The 11,406-nt window shown below is 32.6% G+C and overlaps 4 protein-coding genes across 4 annotated transcripts in view; 1 reads left to right on the top strand and 3 right to left on the bottom strand.

The window, feature by feature from the left end:
- LOC105114444 (DNA polymerase I A, chloroplastic/mitochondrial-like) overlaps positions 1-1,878 on the bottom strand; it is an 8,396-nt gene extending 6,518 nt beyond the window's left edge. Inside the window, exons 1-2 of the mRNA XM_011010989.1 lie at positions 1,529-1,878; positions 99-702 (exon numbers count right to left, since the gene is read on the bottom strand). Of these exons, the coding sequence (XP_011009291.1) occupies positions 99-702; positions 1,529-1,665 (741 nt within the window). The 5' untranslated portion in view covers positions 1,666-1,878. The remainder of the gene's footprint in view (positions 1-98; positions 703-1,528) is intronic.
- A 3,964-nt stretch (positions 1,879-5,842) lies between these two features.
- Positions 5,843-8,073, bottom strand: LOC105114441 (serine/threonine-protein kinase PBS1). Its single transcript, XM_011010987.1, has 5 exons — positions 7,950-8,073; positions 7,234-7,415; positions 6,939-7,128; positions 6,363-6,754; positions 5,843-6,143 (listed from the first exon to the last, which is right to left on the bottom strand). Exons 1-5 carry the CDS (start codon positions 8,071-8,073, stop codon positions 5,883-5,885), a joined length of 1,149 nt encoding a protein of 382 aa, XP_011009289.1. The 3' UTR covers positions 5,843-5,882.
- Positions 8,074-9,699: 1,626 nt separating this feature from the next.
- LOC105114456 (uncharacterized) lies at positions 9,700-10,928 on the top strand. The gene is made up of 2 exons (XM_011011004.1): positions 9,700-10,144; positions 10,267-10,928. The coding sequence occupies exons 1-2, from the start codon at positions 9,970-9,972 to the stop codon at positions 10,926-10,928; spliced, it is 837 nt and encodes a 278-aa protein (XP_011009306.1). The 5' UTR covers positions 9,700-9,969.
- A 213-nt stretch (positions 10,929-11,141) lies between these two features.
- The window catches only part of LOC105114455 (serine/threonine-protein phosphatase 7 long form homolog), a 4,022-nt gene continuing 3,757 nt past the window's right edge, over positions 11,142-11,406 (bottom strand). The window contains exon 2 of the mRNA XM_011011002.1: positions 11,142-11,204. Within this exon, the coding sequence (XP_011009304.1) occupies positions 11,142-11,204 (63 nt within the window). The remainder of the gene's footprint in view (positions 11,205-11,406) is intronic.

The raw sequence follows: 11,406 nt of genomic DNA, 5'->3' as shown, positions 1-11,406 counted from the left end.
TCTTCCTACAGTCTACACTGGCATGCCTATCTACTGTATGAGCAATTGCATCTGAAAGGAAAATAGCAGAAAGAACTTGATTTGATGTAAGTGCATACCTCAGTATCGCAAGCATGGATAAGATGCCTATACTGATTTGTAAGCTTACTAACAACCTCCTTTGCCATAGTGACATTATCAACAACCAGTACACTCTCATATATACTAGTAAGCCTCTCACGAATGTCTGGCTTGTGAGGCCTTCCATTGGTCTGGACTTGCTCATTTGAACCAATACCTGTGTGTCCAAGTTCACTAGACTGGAACTGCTTTTCATTCTCCATTCTCTGCATGAATGATCCATTATTCCACGCACTCTCTTTTAAAATGTCATCTAAAGATGAACCATTTGGCCTTTTGTTATCAACCAGCTGACCAACATTCCTGGAAATTAGTTGTTTCTGACTCTTAGGTTTATCTTGTGTTTGTATTGCATTAATATCCATCCTTTCATATTTAAATGAATAAACACTACCATCATATTCACATTTCTGCTTCAACAGTTCATTACTCTCCTGTTTCCATAAAGCTCTAGTACCATCACGAAGGATCGTAGGGAACTCAAGACCAGGAGGCGCATTAGAATTTCTTGAAACCACCCTCCTCTTCTCATCTCTCTTTTGCATGTCATCAATCACTTGCAAAGGGATTTTCCCCCAAAACCTAACAAATACATGGAACACAAATTTTATTCTATACATGTGAAGCATCAAATACCAAAATCTTAATCAGAAAGTGTAATTTTTACTTTAGTTAAGACCAAGAAGAGGTCTACATAAACCGATTCTATACTACTTTTTAATGGTTTACTTGCAAACACATTTAGCATGTTCCAAACACCAGATTATCAGAACACCCAGATAGCAAAAACTATCAAGTCTAAACAACATCTTAAACACAGTACAAAATCAAGCTTTCTATAATCATAATCAAGCAAGCCAAAAATGGAACGGTATGAACAAAAAAGAAGAAGTGAGTATCAACTAAACTGAAAAGCCTACAAAACCAAGCTTTCTATAATCATAATCAAGCAAGCCAAAAATGGAACGGTATGAACAAAAAAGAAGAAGTGAGTATCAACTAAACTGAAAAGCCTACAAAATCAAGCTTTCTATAATCATAATCAAGCAAGCCAAAAATGGAACGGTATGAACAAAAAAGAAGAAGTGAGTATCAACTAAACTGAAAAGCCTACAAAACCAAGCTTTCTATAATCATAATCAAGCAAGCCAAAAATGGAACGGTATGAACAAAAAAGAAGAAGTGAGCATCAACTAAACTGAAAAGCCTACAAAAATCACATTGTTCAGTACAAAACATCAAATTCTATCAACACAAACCTTTACTACACTACATTACACTGCACTGCACTCAAAACCCAAACAAAGGAAAAAAAAAACTGGTTGTTAAATAATTTCCAAAACCCAGGTAGAAAAACTTTAAAAACAACAAATGAAGGTCTCGACATGAATAATAAAAGTGAAGAAACCTGTGAAGGGCGACAGAGAAAGGCCTACAAGAACCTTTCCTGGAGGCAAAGCAAGGACAAGAGCGAGATAACTTGAAATAAGAAGGGCATATTGGTCTAAAAGGACTGATTTGAGTGGTGGTGGAGGTGATTCCCATAGCTAAAACGTCAGCAAACCTCCCCAGCGTAGCAGCCCTCCTTCTACTATATAAGAGAGCCGTTTTGCAAGGGTTTTGGTGGCAAAGAAAGTAAAAAGAAGGAACTTTGAGGGTGTGGTTTGTGTTATCTGAGGGGGGTTGCAAGTGGGACTGTGAAAGATACAGGAGCAGAGGGAGAGGGAGAAGACAAATACGAGGGAAGGCCAAGAGGTCCAATCTAAAACCCTTTTGGTTCCTTTTTTCTTTTTTTAAGGAAAAGCTCAATTATTATTATTATTATTTTATCTTTTTTATTGGCTGGCAAATATTTGTCTTTGTGTATAATTTTAACATTTTATAATTTTTTGTTTGGGAATTAAGGCTTGGAAATTTTTTTTATTACAGATATGCCATTATTGGTGGGGTGCATGCAGAGTCCGGTGGTCTAGTAGTGCAGTGGATTCATATCTTATTTCTTATTCTTTTTAGAAAAATCATTAATTTGTTTTTTACAAGTTCCTTATCAATATCTAATTTAAAGCTTTTAAAGAAAAAATCAAAATAATTTTTGTTTTAGCTTTTTTTCTAAAATAAATATTAATTTTTTTAAAAAAAAAAATTGATTTAAGTCAATGCACCTAATCTTGATAAGAAGCCATGCTAAAATTGGCTTGGCTATTGGTAGCAAGAAGAGCCTGAAATTCACAAATAATATTGCAACGAGGATGAGACATTAGTCTAGCACTAGTTTTTAAAGAGAGAATTAAGATTATTGGAGGTTGATTATGTTTGGCATGAAAGAATTTTGAGAGTTGACCTAATTGTAAGTAGATTCTGCCTTTAATATATATTAATTGAATTGGAGAGGGGAATTTAAAATCTACTATTGGACTTGATTTATGATTAACTATTCAAATTATTTTTTTTTGCAAGACTGGCCTCCCACATGCTTTAGTTAAGATAATTAATTAATTAATTGATTTTAATAATTTCATCAATTGTTTTTGTTAATAACAAAGATAGTTGATAATTTATATTTGATTTTTGAGAGATCAAGATGATTTATAGCTAGTATTTATAAAATGTTTCATTTAATAGTAATGAAAAGTCTTTAATATTTAAATAAGTATTTTTTTAGAGAGAGAAAATATAAGAATATTTCAAAAAAATTCTTTGAAAATATTCATGCAGTAAAAAATGAAGATTATGAATTTTTGTTTTGAAGATCTTATAGTATATTTATAACTATTAAATCTTGTTTTTTTTATGAATAAAAAAAATAGTTTATAGTGTAATTTTACTTTAATAGTATTTAATAAAAAATAAATATTATTTATATTTATATTAATGCTTGATGGAAATATAAAAGTACTTGAAGGACTTATACACACCTAAAAAGTGAGAATCCAAGACATTAAAAATAGCAAAATTTATGGAGAAATTAGATCCAAGAGAGATCGATAAGTTCAAGTACTTTGAACTTGGTAAATTGTTAGGTGTCTTATTTTAAACATGCTTGCTAGATTTACGTTGTTTTGGAATTGGTTAATAGTTAAATTTAAATGTTTTAGGTCTAACATATTTATTAATTTCATATTACTTTATTTTTTTTAGCATGTTAAGGAAATACAATCATTTTTTTAAAGCATTTCAAGAGAAAGTATATATTCTCATTGGTATGCTAAACTTAGCATGTTTGGACTTGATATATTATCAAACTCAATCACAACTAGTTTGGCTAATTCTAAACTGAACATAACATGCTCAGTGACATTTGAATTTAGCTACTATCAGATCTAGCATGCCTGAAGCTCGGTGAAATGCCGGATCTCCACTTTGGAAGGAAAGCTGAGAACAAAGATGGCGATGAACATGCTCGTGGATAAACAAGATTCTATTCAAATTAAAGTGGGCTGCTACTTATTATAGGTTTATCCCGCAAAAGCTACCTTCTGATCCTAAAACAAGCCCAGCCAAAGTTTTTCCATGTGCAATACTGAAGCCAAGCATTTTAGCTCTTCTTCATTCAGAAGCAGAGGGCATCTTCAAATATGTAAATATCATGCAGTAATACCAGGCAAAGTGAACGTGATTCTAATATTAGAGGTGACAAAAAAAAAAAAAAAATCCTAAGAACAAACTGAATAAACTAATTAGAAAAAACAGTTAGTTCTGTTCGGTTTCAAAAGTCTTAAACTGCCATGTTGTTTCTTTTTGTTTTTAAGCTATTTGAAGACATTAACTTTCTTTATATGTTAGAATTCCAGCGAATGAAAACTGAACAACAAAATCAGGCTTTTTACATCTACTAGAATGTTTTTCAAAATCTATAAAAAGCCCATAAAAACTCATCAAAAATCTATAAAAACCCATGGAGTCACAAAAAAAGTGCAAAAAAAACCCAATACAATTTAAATAAATAAATAAATAGATTTTTCTAGTATTTTACATCAATTAATTAATCCAAAACTTATTAATTTGAACTGGTTTTTATTTAATATCAGTTTTGAATATAAAAAACAATCTGGTCTAATTATTTCTTAAATAAAAACTAAACGGAATTGTTATCCTTAAAAAAAAAAAACAAATATAGATACATTCAAAAGCAGAAAAAACGTGCAAAGAACATTCATAAAAATAATTCTTTGGATTAGCTTAGCAAAATACTGTTAAAAAATTATTTTTAAAAATATAGTTAATGATTGTATTGAGTTTAAATTAAAAGTATTGTCAACTTATTTTTAGAGTTAAATTTTTTTTAAATCATTATTAAATAAAATTACTTTAATACGAATATCAAAATAAATAATGAAAATAAAAAATAATAATTTTGTATTTAAAAATTAAAAATTTTCTTATATTATATACAACAGAGTCAAGGGCTCAAGGACGAGGCCTGAGTTTACAAATTAAAATATATTTTTCGCACTCAGAAAAATATTTTTTTACCAGCACATTATATAGAAACATTTCTCTTATTGAACAAACTACTTTCAAGGGAAAAACATCTTGTTTTTAAAGTAAAATACTGTTAGGTTTTTTTAATTCTTTTTATTGTTGGTAATTAAGATAAAATGATGGGAATTTATTCATTCTTGAGTTTTTCTAGCATTTTTCTATTTCTCTCTCTTTTTTTCTAGCATTTCTCTATTTTTAGTCATTCTTGAGTTTAAGTTAATGTTTTTTATAGGATGATTTTTTAGTTTATTTTCATAATTCATGGACCTTGATTGATATTGTAGCTAATTGAGATGTTATGGTGAGAATCCTTAGAATATGATTTTGTAAAATCAATTTATTTGTACTAAGTGACGATCAATAGAGTTCTAGGAACAAATGATCCAATTATATGTTGATAGCAACGGGCTTATATGTGTTCTTTTTATAAGTGCTTCAGCTATACTAAACAATTTATTTTAGATATTTTATATACTATTCTTTTGTGCATCCTTTGTTTGTAAGACTGCAGTTTTTATCTTTAAACCTATAAATTTATTTTGTTATTTTATGATGTTTGTGCTAGATATATTTACATATCTTTGTTACATTACTTAATATTGAACTTCTCTTTAATCTTATAACATGTATTTTATATTTATTTAAACTAAATATGTATTATAAAATAATATAAATCATATCTTAAAATTTTATCTAATGATTTAAAAATTTTATCTAATGATTTAAGTTATTTAATTAAATTTATTATTTGATATGGTATTAAAATTTTAATGATCAAATAATTACAAGTTTAAATTTTACTACTTTCATTTTAAGATAGTCTGTATTTATATAAATTTTAAATTTATTGAGCTTTCATTTGATGGGAAATATTAAAAAATAATATAAAAATTATTTTTAAAATATTTATGTTATTAGCTTATATTTTTAAATTAAGATAATTTTTTAATAAAATTATCACACCAACAAAATCAATAACAAGAAGTTCATTCTTTTCTAAATTTGAGGTGAGGAGAATATGATCCTAATATGTGTGTGAGCGTGTAATTTTTCAATATTTAGTCAATCCACTTCAACTCAATACCTTCAAAAACTAAGTGGTAGAAGAAATAAATCTAAATGGAAAATGGTATCTGAGGGATGATTGATAGCAAAAATTCAGAAGTCCTCGACATGAAATGATAAAGTTTACGAAAAACAATTTACAAGATGCATTAGCATCACTTCAGATTTTACATCCCTGTTCGTCAATTAGCTGGTCTATGAATCACAATTGGATCTTAATCACTATCACTATCAGGACAAGGTTTCTTGATATCATCATCATCTACTGCCCTCTCTTCAGCAGCATCATTATGTACTGCTAAAAATTCTAGAGCTGTTACAACATCACTCATTAATGGCCTAGTAGAAGCTTCCTCTTGGAGACACATAGCTGCAACTGCAAGAGCTTGATACAGACCTTTTAAAGGGTAGTTGCCTTGTAGCAAAGGGTCTGCCATTAGTGTAAACTTTCTTCTGTCCTTGAATAATGGCGTTGCCTGCACAGAGAAATGCAAAGTCAAGGTAAGGCCTTGGTTGCTAGGTTCTAGCAGTCAAATGTTTTAGTCATTGAGTATTGGAAAATCACATAGAACAGTTCAGGATCAGAAAAAAAACTAGGATGGAAAGTAATGCCAATACATGATCTGGTGTCGTGACGACAAAATTTCATCAGAGGAAGAATTTAACGGAGAATCAAAAGAATTCTACACACGTACCCAAGAAACTAGATTCTGCTCTTCACTTGGTCTTGAATTGTCGATGACTCGTCTTCCGGTGATTAGCTCCAAAAACACGACTCCAAAGCTGTAGACATCGGATTTCGCTGTCAGTTGTCCTGTCAAAGCATATTCAGGAGCACAATAGCCATAAGTCCCCATCACCCTGGTGGATACATGTGTCTTGTCCCCGGTCGGTCCGAGCTTTGCCAGCCCGAAATCTGAGAGCTTAGGGTTGAAATTCTCATCTAATAATACGTTTGATGCTTTGAAGTCACGGTATATTACTGGAGGATTTGCTGATTCATGCAAGTATTCAAGCCCTCTTGCAGCCCCTTCAGCTATTTTCATCCTTGTATTCCAATCCAATGGCTTTTTATCTGGTGCCAGCTCTGAAAGAGAAATCCAGCTGATTAGAGTAAAAAACTAGCAAGAAACAGGAACGTATTCTCTAACAATGACAGAAATGCTTCACCACAGGAATCGAATCTGCTTTAACCTGCAACCATTTATGCAATGAAATCTATCTTGTATGCAAAAGTGCAGAATATCCAAATGAAGTTACTTCATGCATACCAAGAAGGTGATCCTCAAGGGAGCCATTAATCATGTACTCATACACTAAAATCCTCTGGTCACCATCGGCACAGTATCCAACCAAGCTGACAAGGTTAGGGTGGTGAAGCAGACTCAGCATTAAAACTTCTACAAGAAATTCTCTGTTTCCCTGAAATCCATTTCTGTCTAGTTGCTTAACAGCAACAACCTAATTGAAACAGCAATAACACGAGAACTTTTAACTCATTCTCAGTCTCTTGCAAAGTAAAAACAATGAAAGAACGCTAAAATAATACTGCAAGAGTAGTGGTACTTGGTTTGTTTTCTGTATAATCCCTTTGTACACCCTTCCGAAACCACCCTCGCCGATCAGATTTTCATGGTTGAAGTTCTTTGTTGCCGTATTTAGATCGCGGAATGTGAAAATATCAGCAGATATATTTCCCTTCCCGATTTGCCTGATTTCTTCAGCAATGTACCTTTTTCTGCTGCTATCTGTGGAGAAATTACGTTCAGTTTGAATTAGACACTATTATCCAGTTCCAAATGGGCTTCTGAATTATAATTTGGAGAGTTGAACAACATCTTCTGATTTGCTGATGCCAAAATATTAATTATGACATCCTTGAATGTCTTCAAGAAATGACAATTACAATCTGATGAAATGAAGAGGACAATTGCAACATATCATGGAAACATTGATGAATCCACAATATGAGAACACAGAAAGGTGGCAAGGAAAAACAACATTAACATGAAACTTGGCTTGCCATATTCAGTTCGTAATTTCGTTCCCTGAGAAAAAAAAAAAACGGAACTCTTACAACATGGATAGATTATATCAGGAGCACAAGCACATAAAAATACCATCCAAAGGGGACACAATTGCTCTTCAGATATGAGATGTATGGATTGACAGCAAACAGATCTAGGCTGTGAGACAGACAAATTACAACCTTTCAAAATTATGATTGACAATACTTGGCTTCGTGAAATTTAATGATTGCTCATGAGAACAGAACAGTTTACCTGTCTTAAATGAGATGTTGGCAAATGAGGCTAAAGTTCTGGCATCATTGTATTCCTTAATGCTTTTTTTCAGTGACTTTCTGCTTATTCTTTCCTCCGACAAGCAACATTTAAAGCAGCCCATCATCCCTCCCTTGTAATTCTTCAACCAGCATAAAAATGTGAATGGAATTCTTAGAAAGATAGCACCAATCTCAAAAGCTTAGCCTAGGTGCACAAGAAAACAATACGTCTGGTCTTGTCAGAAAAACAGAAGAAAGTTTTTGCCACCATGCTTGTTTTTAGTTCATCATCTATCTCAAAATCCATGGAGCTAGGAAAAGGGAAAGACTAGGTCAAAATTCTGCTAATTATAGCAACAGTTGCCATGTCTTTTGCATGGCTACTGCCTCATTTGCAAAACGGGCTGTTTGACATGCTTTTTTCTGGCACCGAACTTCTATTTGCTCGACAAATTTCCTCCAAGGTTAGGAGTACTAAAAGGGATTGTGAGCTATTTTTTCTCCAAGTCTTACAAACTCACCAAGATATATATATATATTCCTTTTTGAAATAACAAGAAATGGAGACAGCATTTGGAGTAGAATTTACTTGTGAGATACATTGAAACTATTTAGAAGTTAAAAACATGATGATTGCCGTTTACTGTTTAGAAGCATAATTATAAAACTGTATACTGAATAGCATAGTTCAGTATTTTAAAAAAAATATTGAAGAATGTTATTTTAATATTTTTTTAAAAATTAAACCTGCTCTCATCTAAATTTTGATTAAATTGATCGGTTCATAAATTGAATTATTTAATCGATTAAGTAAACTTTTATCCGGATCTACACGAAATTTAATAAAGTTTAAATTCTAGAAAATCAATGGATTACTATATTGGCGAGTTAAGTCAGATTAGCTATATTAATAATATTTAAAAATTATCTAATACAATTTTTTTAATTTTATCATATAATTTTATTTTTTTTCTTAAATTTTACAAATAATATCAATCATGAATTTGATCTTGAAATATATATTTGAATAATTTTATAAAATAAAATATGTTTTTTAAATAGTACATCAAATCAAAATAAATTTTTTAAGGAGATATTATACATATATGTGTGTGTGTGGGGGGGGGGGGGGGGCTACCATGAGCAGTACAGCCTTCCCTGTTAGTTTTTCTCACTTTTCTCTCTTTATTATATACTCACCTTGTAAACTGAAATAAACAATTTCTTTAGTTTTATAAATTAATTAATTAGTCCTTATTTTCTTAAACCTATTTATAATTTAATCCTTTTTCTAATTTTTCTTGTCAAAGGAAAAAAATAATATGGAAAGATTGATGAGAAAAGAATATATTTTTAGAAACAAAGAAATATTATTTAAACTTGGTAAACACTAGTAAAAGATTAATTAATTTATTTTTGGAATTAGAGAAACTATTTAATTTATTTTGAAAAATTAGATGGACTAATTTGTACATTTAATTCAGAAAAGGTAGATAGTAATTATTCTATGCATGTTAGGAAGGGGGTTTTTTTATATAAAAAAACCTTTAAAACCTTGATTATCTTTATGGATACATGCTCCTATTTCTTTTTCTTTTTCTTTTTTTTTTTTAATTTTGAATTTTTTTATTTATTTTCCTTTTATTACGTTCCCTCTCTCCTCTTTTTATTTTAAATTGTGTCAGCTTTTTGGAAAAAGCGCTACAAACCAAGAAAGAACTTCCTTCGCCCTCTGTTCATCTCTGGCAACGACAACCTCTCATGGTCTCTATAAGCCCACAAACAGGGGAATTACATTTCTCTCCTCTCTTCCGTCTTCACCACAGCAAATGTCAAAAACCCTCCTCTCTCATTAGAACCCAACTCAAAAAAATTTCGAATCAAGTACTAAAAATGGCTGAACCATCCTCAAGTAACACAATCTTGGAAGAAAGGAAAGATGTCATGGTTTCACCTTTTGGTGATATACCAAACCAGCTTTAAGAACAGCCTATTTCTTGAAACCTACCGCAACCTCCATGGAGGAACCTGACCTTCCTTCAGACTCTATCTCTCCACTACCACCAGAAACATCGCAACGCAATAACTTTCCACTGAAGGTCTCGTCCATATCTTGGACACGCCCCCAAGAAAATTGGATCACATGGGTATCTCGCATGCAATCTAAGTACCAAGCTGCTTGGAAGAAATCCGGTATTGATCAAGCAATATTGAGTTCTACTTATCATATTAAAAAAATGTTTTGAGTTAATTATTGGTTTATCAGAGAAATGGTGTACTGACACCAATACGTTTTTTTTTTCCATGGGGAGAAGCTATTATTACTTTAGAGGATGTGATTGTTTTAGGGGGTTACTCTGTTTTGGGATCCCCTGTTTCATGCTCTGTTGAAAACAGAGAATGGAAGGTAATTGAAGAGAAGTTGATGGATGCTAGAAAGGAAGTGGTAAGAAGTAGAGCTAGGAAAGCATGCCGGCTTTCATGGATGAAGATGTTCAATAACGGTGGGAGTGAAATCGAACATGAAGCATTTCTTGCTTTGTGGTTATCAAGATTAGTGTTTCAAAATTCATCTCACGTAATTAGGAAAGAGGTTTTCCCTATAGCAATCCGCCTAGCAAGAGGGAATCCAATAGCTCTTGCACCAGCAGTTCTCGCTAGTATTTTCAGGGATTTGAGTCAACTGAAAAGGGCAATTGTTGCGGGTAATGTTGAATCTAGACTAGAACGTTTCTCGCCGTCTCAGCTGGTGCAACTTTGGGCCCGGGAGAGATTTCCGATCTTGCAGCCAAGGCCTGATGTTCTCAACTTGGGTGGTCCAAGATCAGCTCGATGGGACAAAGCCACAATTTCCAAAGTCGAGAATGTGAGATTGGCTTTGGATTCGGCCGCAGAGGGTTTTCTTTGCGGCCATATGCCAAAAATTTGCGGAATTGGAGTTTCCCCAAGTTTTATAGAGAAAACGAAGAGTTGGTGATGGCTGATTCTGTTGGGTATGCGACTAAAGTCCCATATTGGTTAGAAATGGAGAGGATTAAGGGTATATAAGGATGAACAAATATCTTCATTGATATGAGGCCTTTTGGGTATAACCTAAGAGCAAATCCATAAGGGTTTAATCTCAAAGTGGACAATATCATACCAATGTGGAGATAGGTGGTGTCCGTAATCCTTATAAGTGGTATCAGAGTCATGCCCCAGAGTGAGCCATGATAGATGAATCCTCGGAATGCCGAACAAAAGGTTGTGGGCCCTAATTAAATCATGATATGATCCATGAATCAGCTCTATTGGATAGACGGTGTGCTTCGGATGCTTCATGGACGTGTCCTGATCTCAACACGGTGAAGAGGAGTTGACCTAGAAAGAGCAAAAACTCTCAAGTCAGGTAGTGCTCTCCGGATGCTTCATGGACGTGTCCTGACCCCAACACGATGAAGTAGAGAGAAGTAGAG

The sequence above is a fragment of the Populus euphratica genome, unplaced genomic scaffold (assembly GCF_000495115.2).
Source record: "Populus euphratica unplaced genomic scaffold, PopEup_1.0 scaffold943.1, whole genome shotgun sequence".
Taxonomy (NCBI): Eukaryota; Viridiplantae; Streptophyta; class Magnoliopsida; order Malpighiales; family Salicaceae; genus Populus; species Populus euphratica.
The sequence above is the reverse complement of the archived record's forward strand: the minus strand, read 5'-3'. Positions and strand labels throughout refer to the sequence as shown.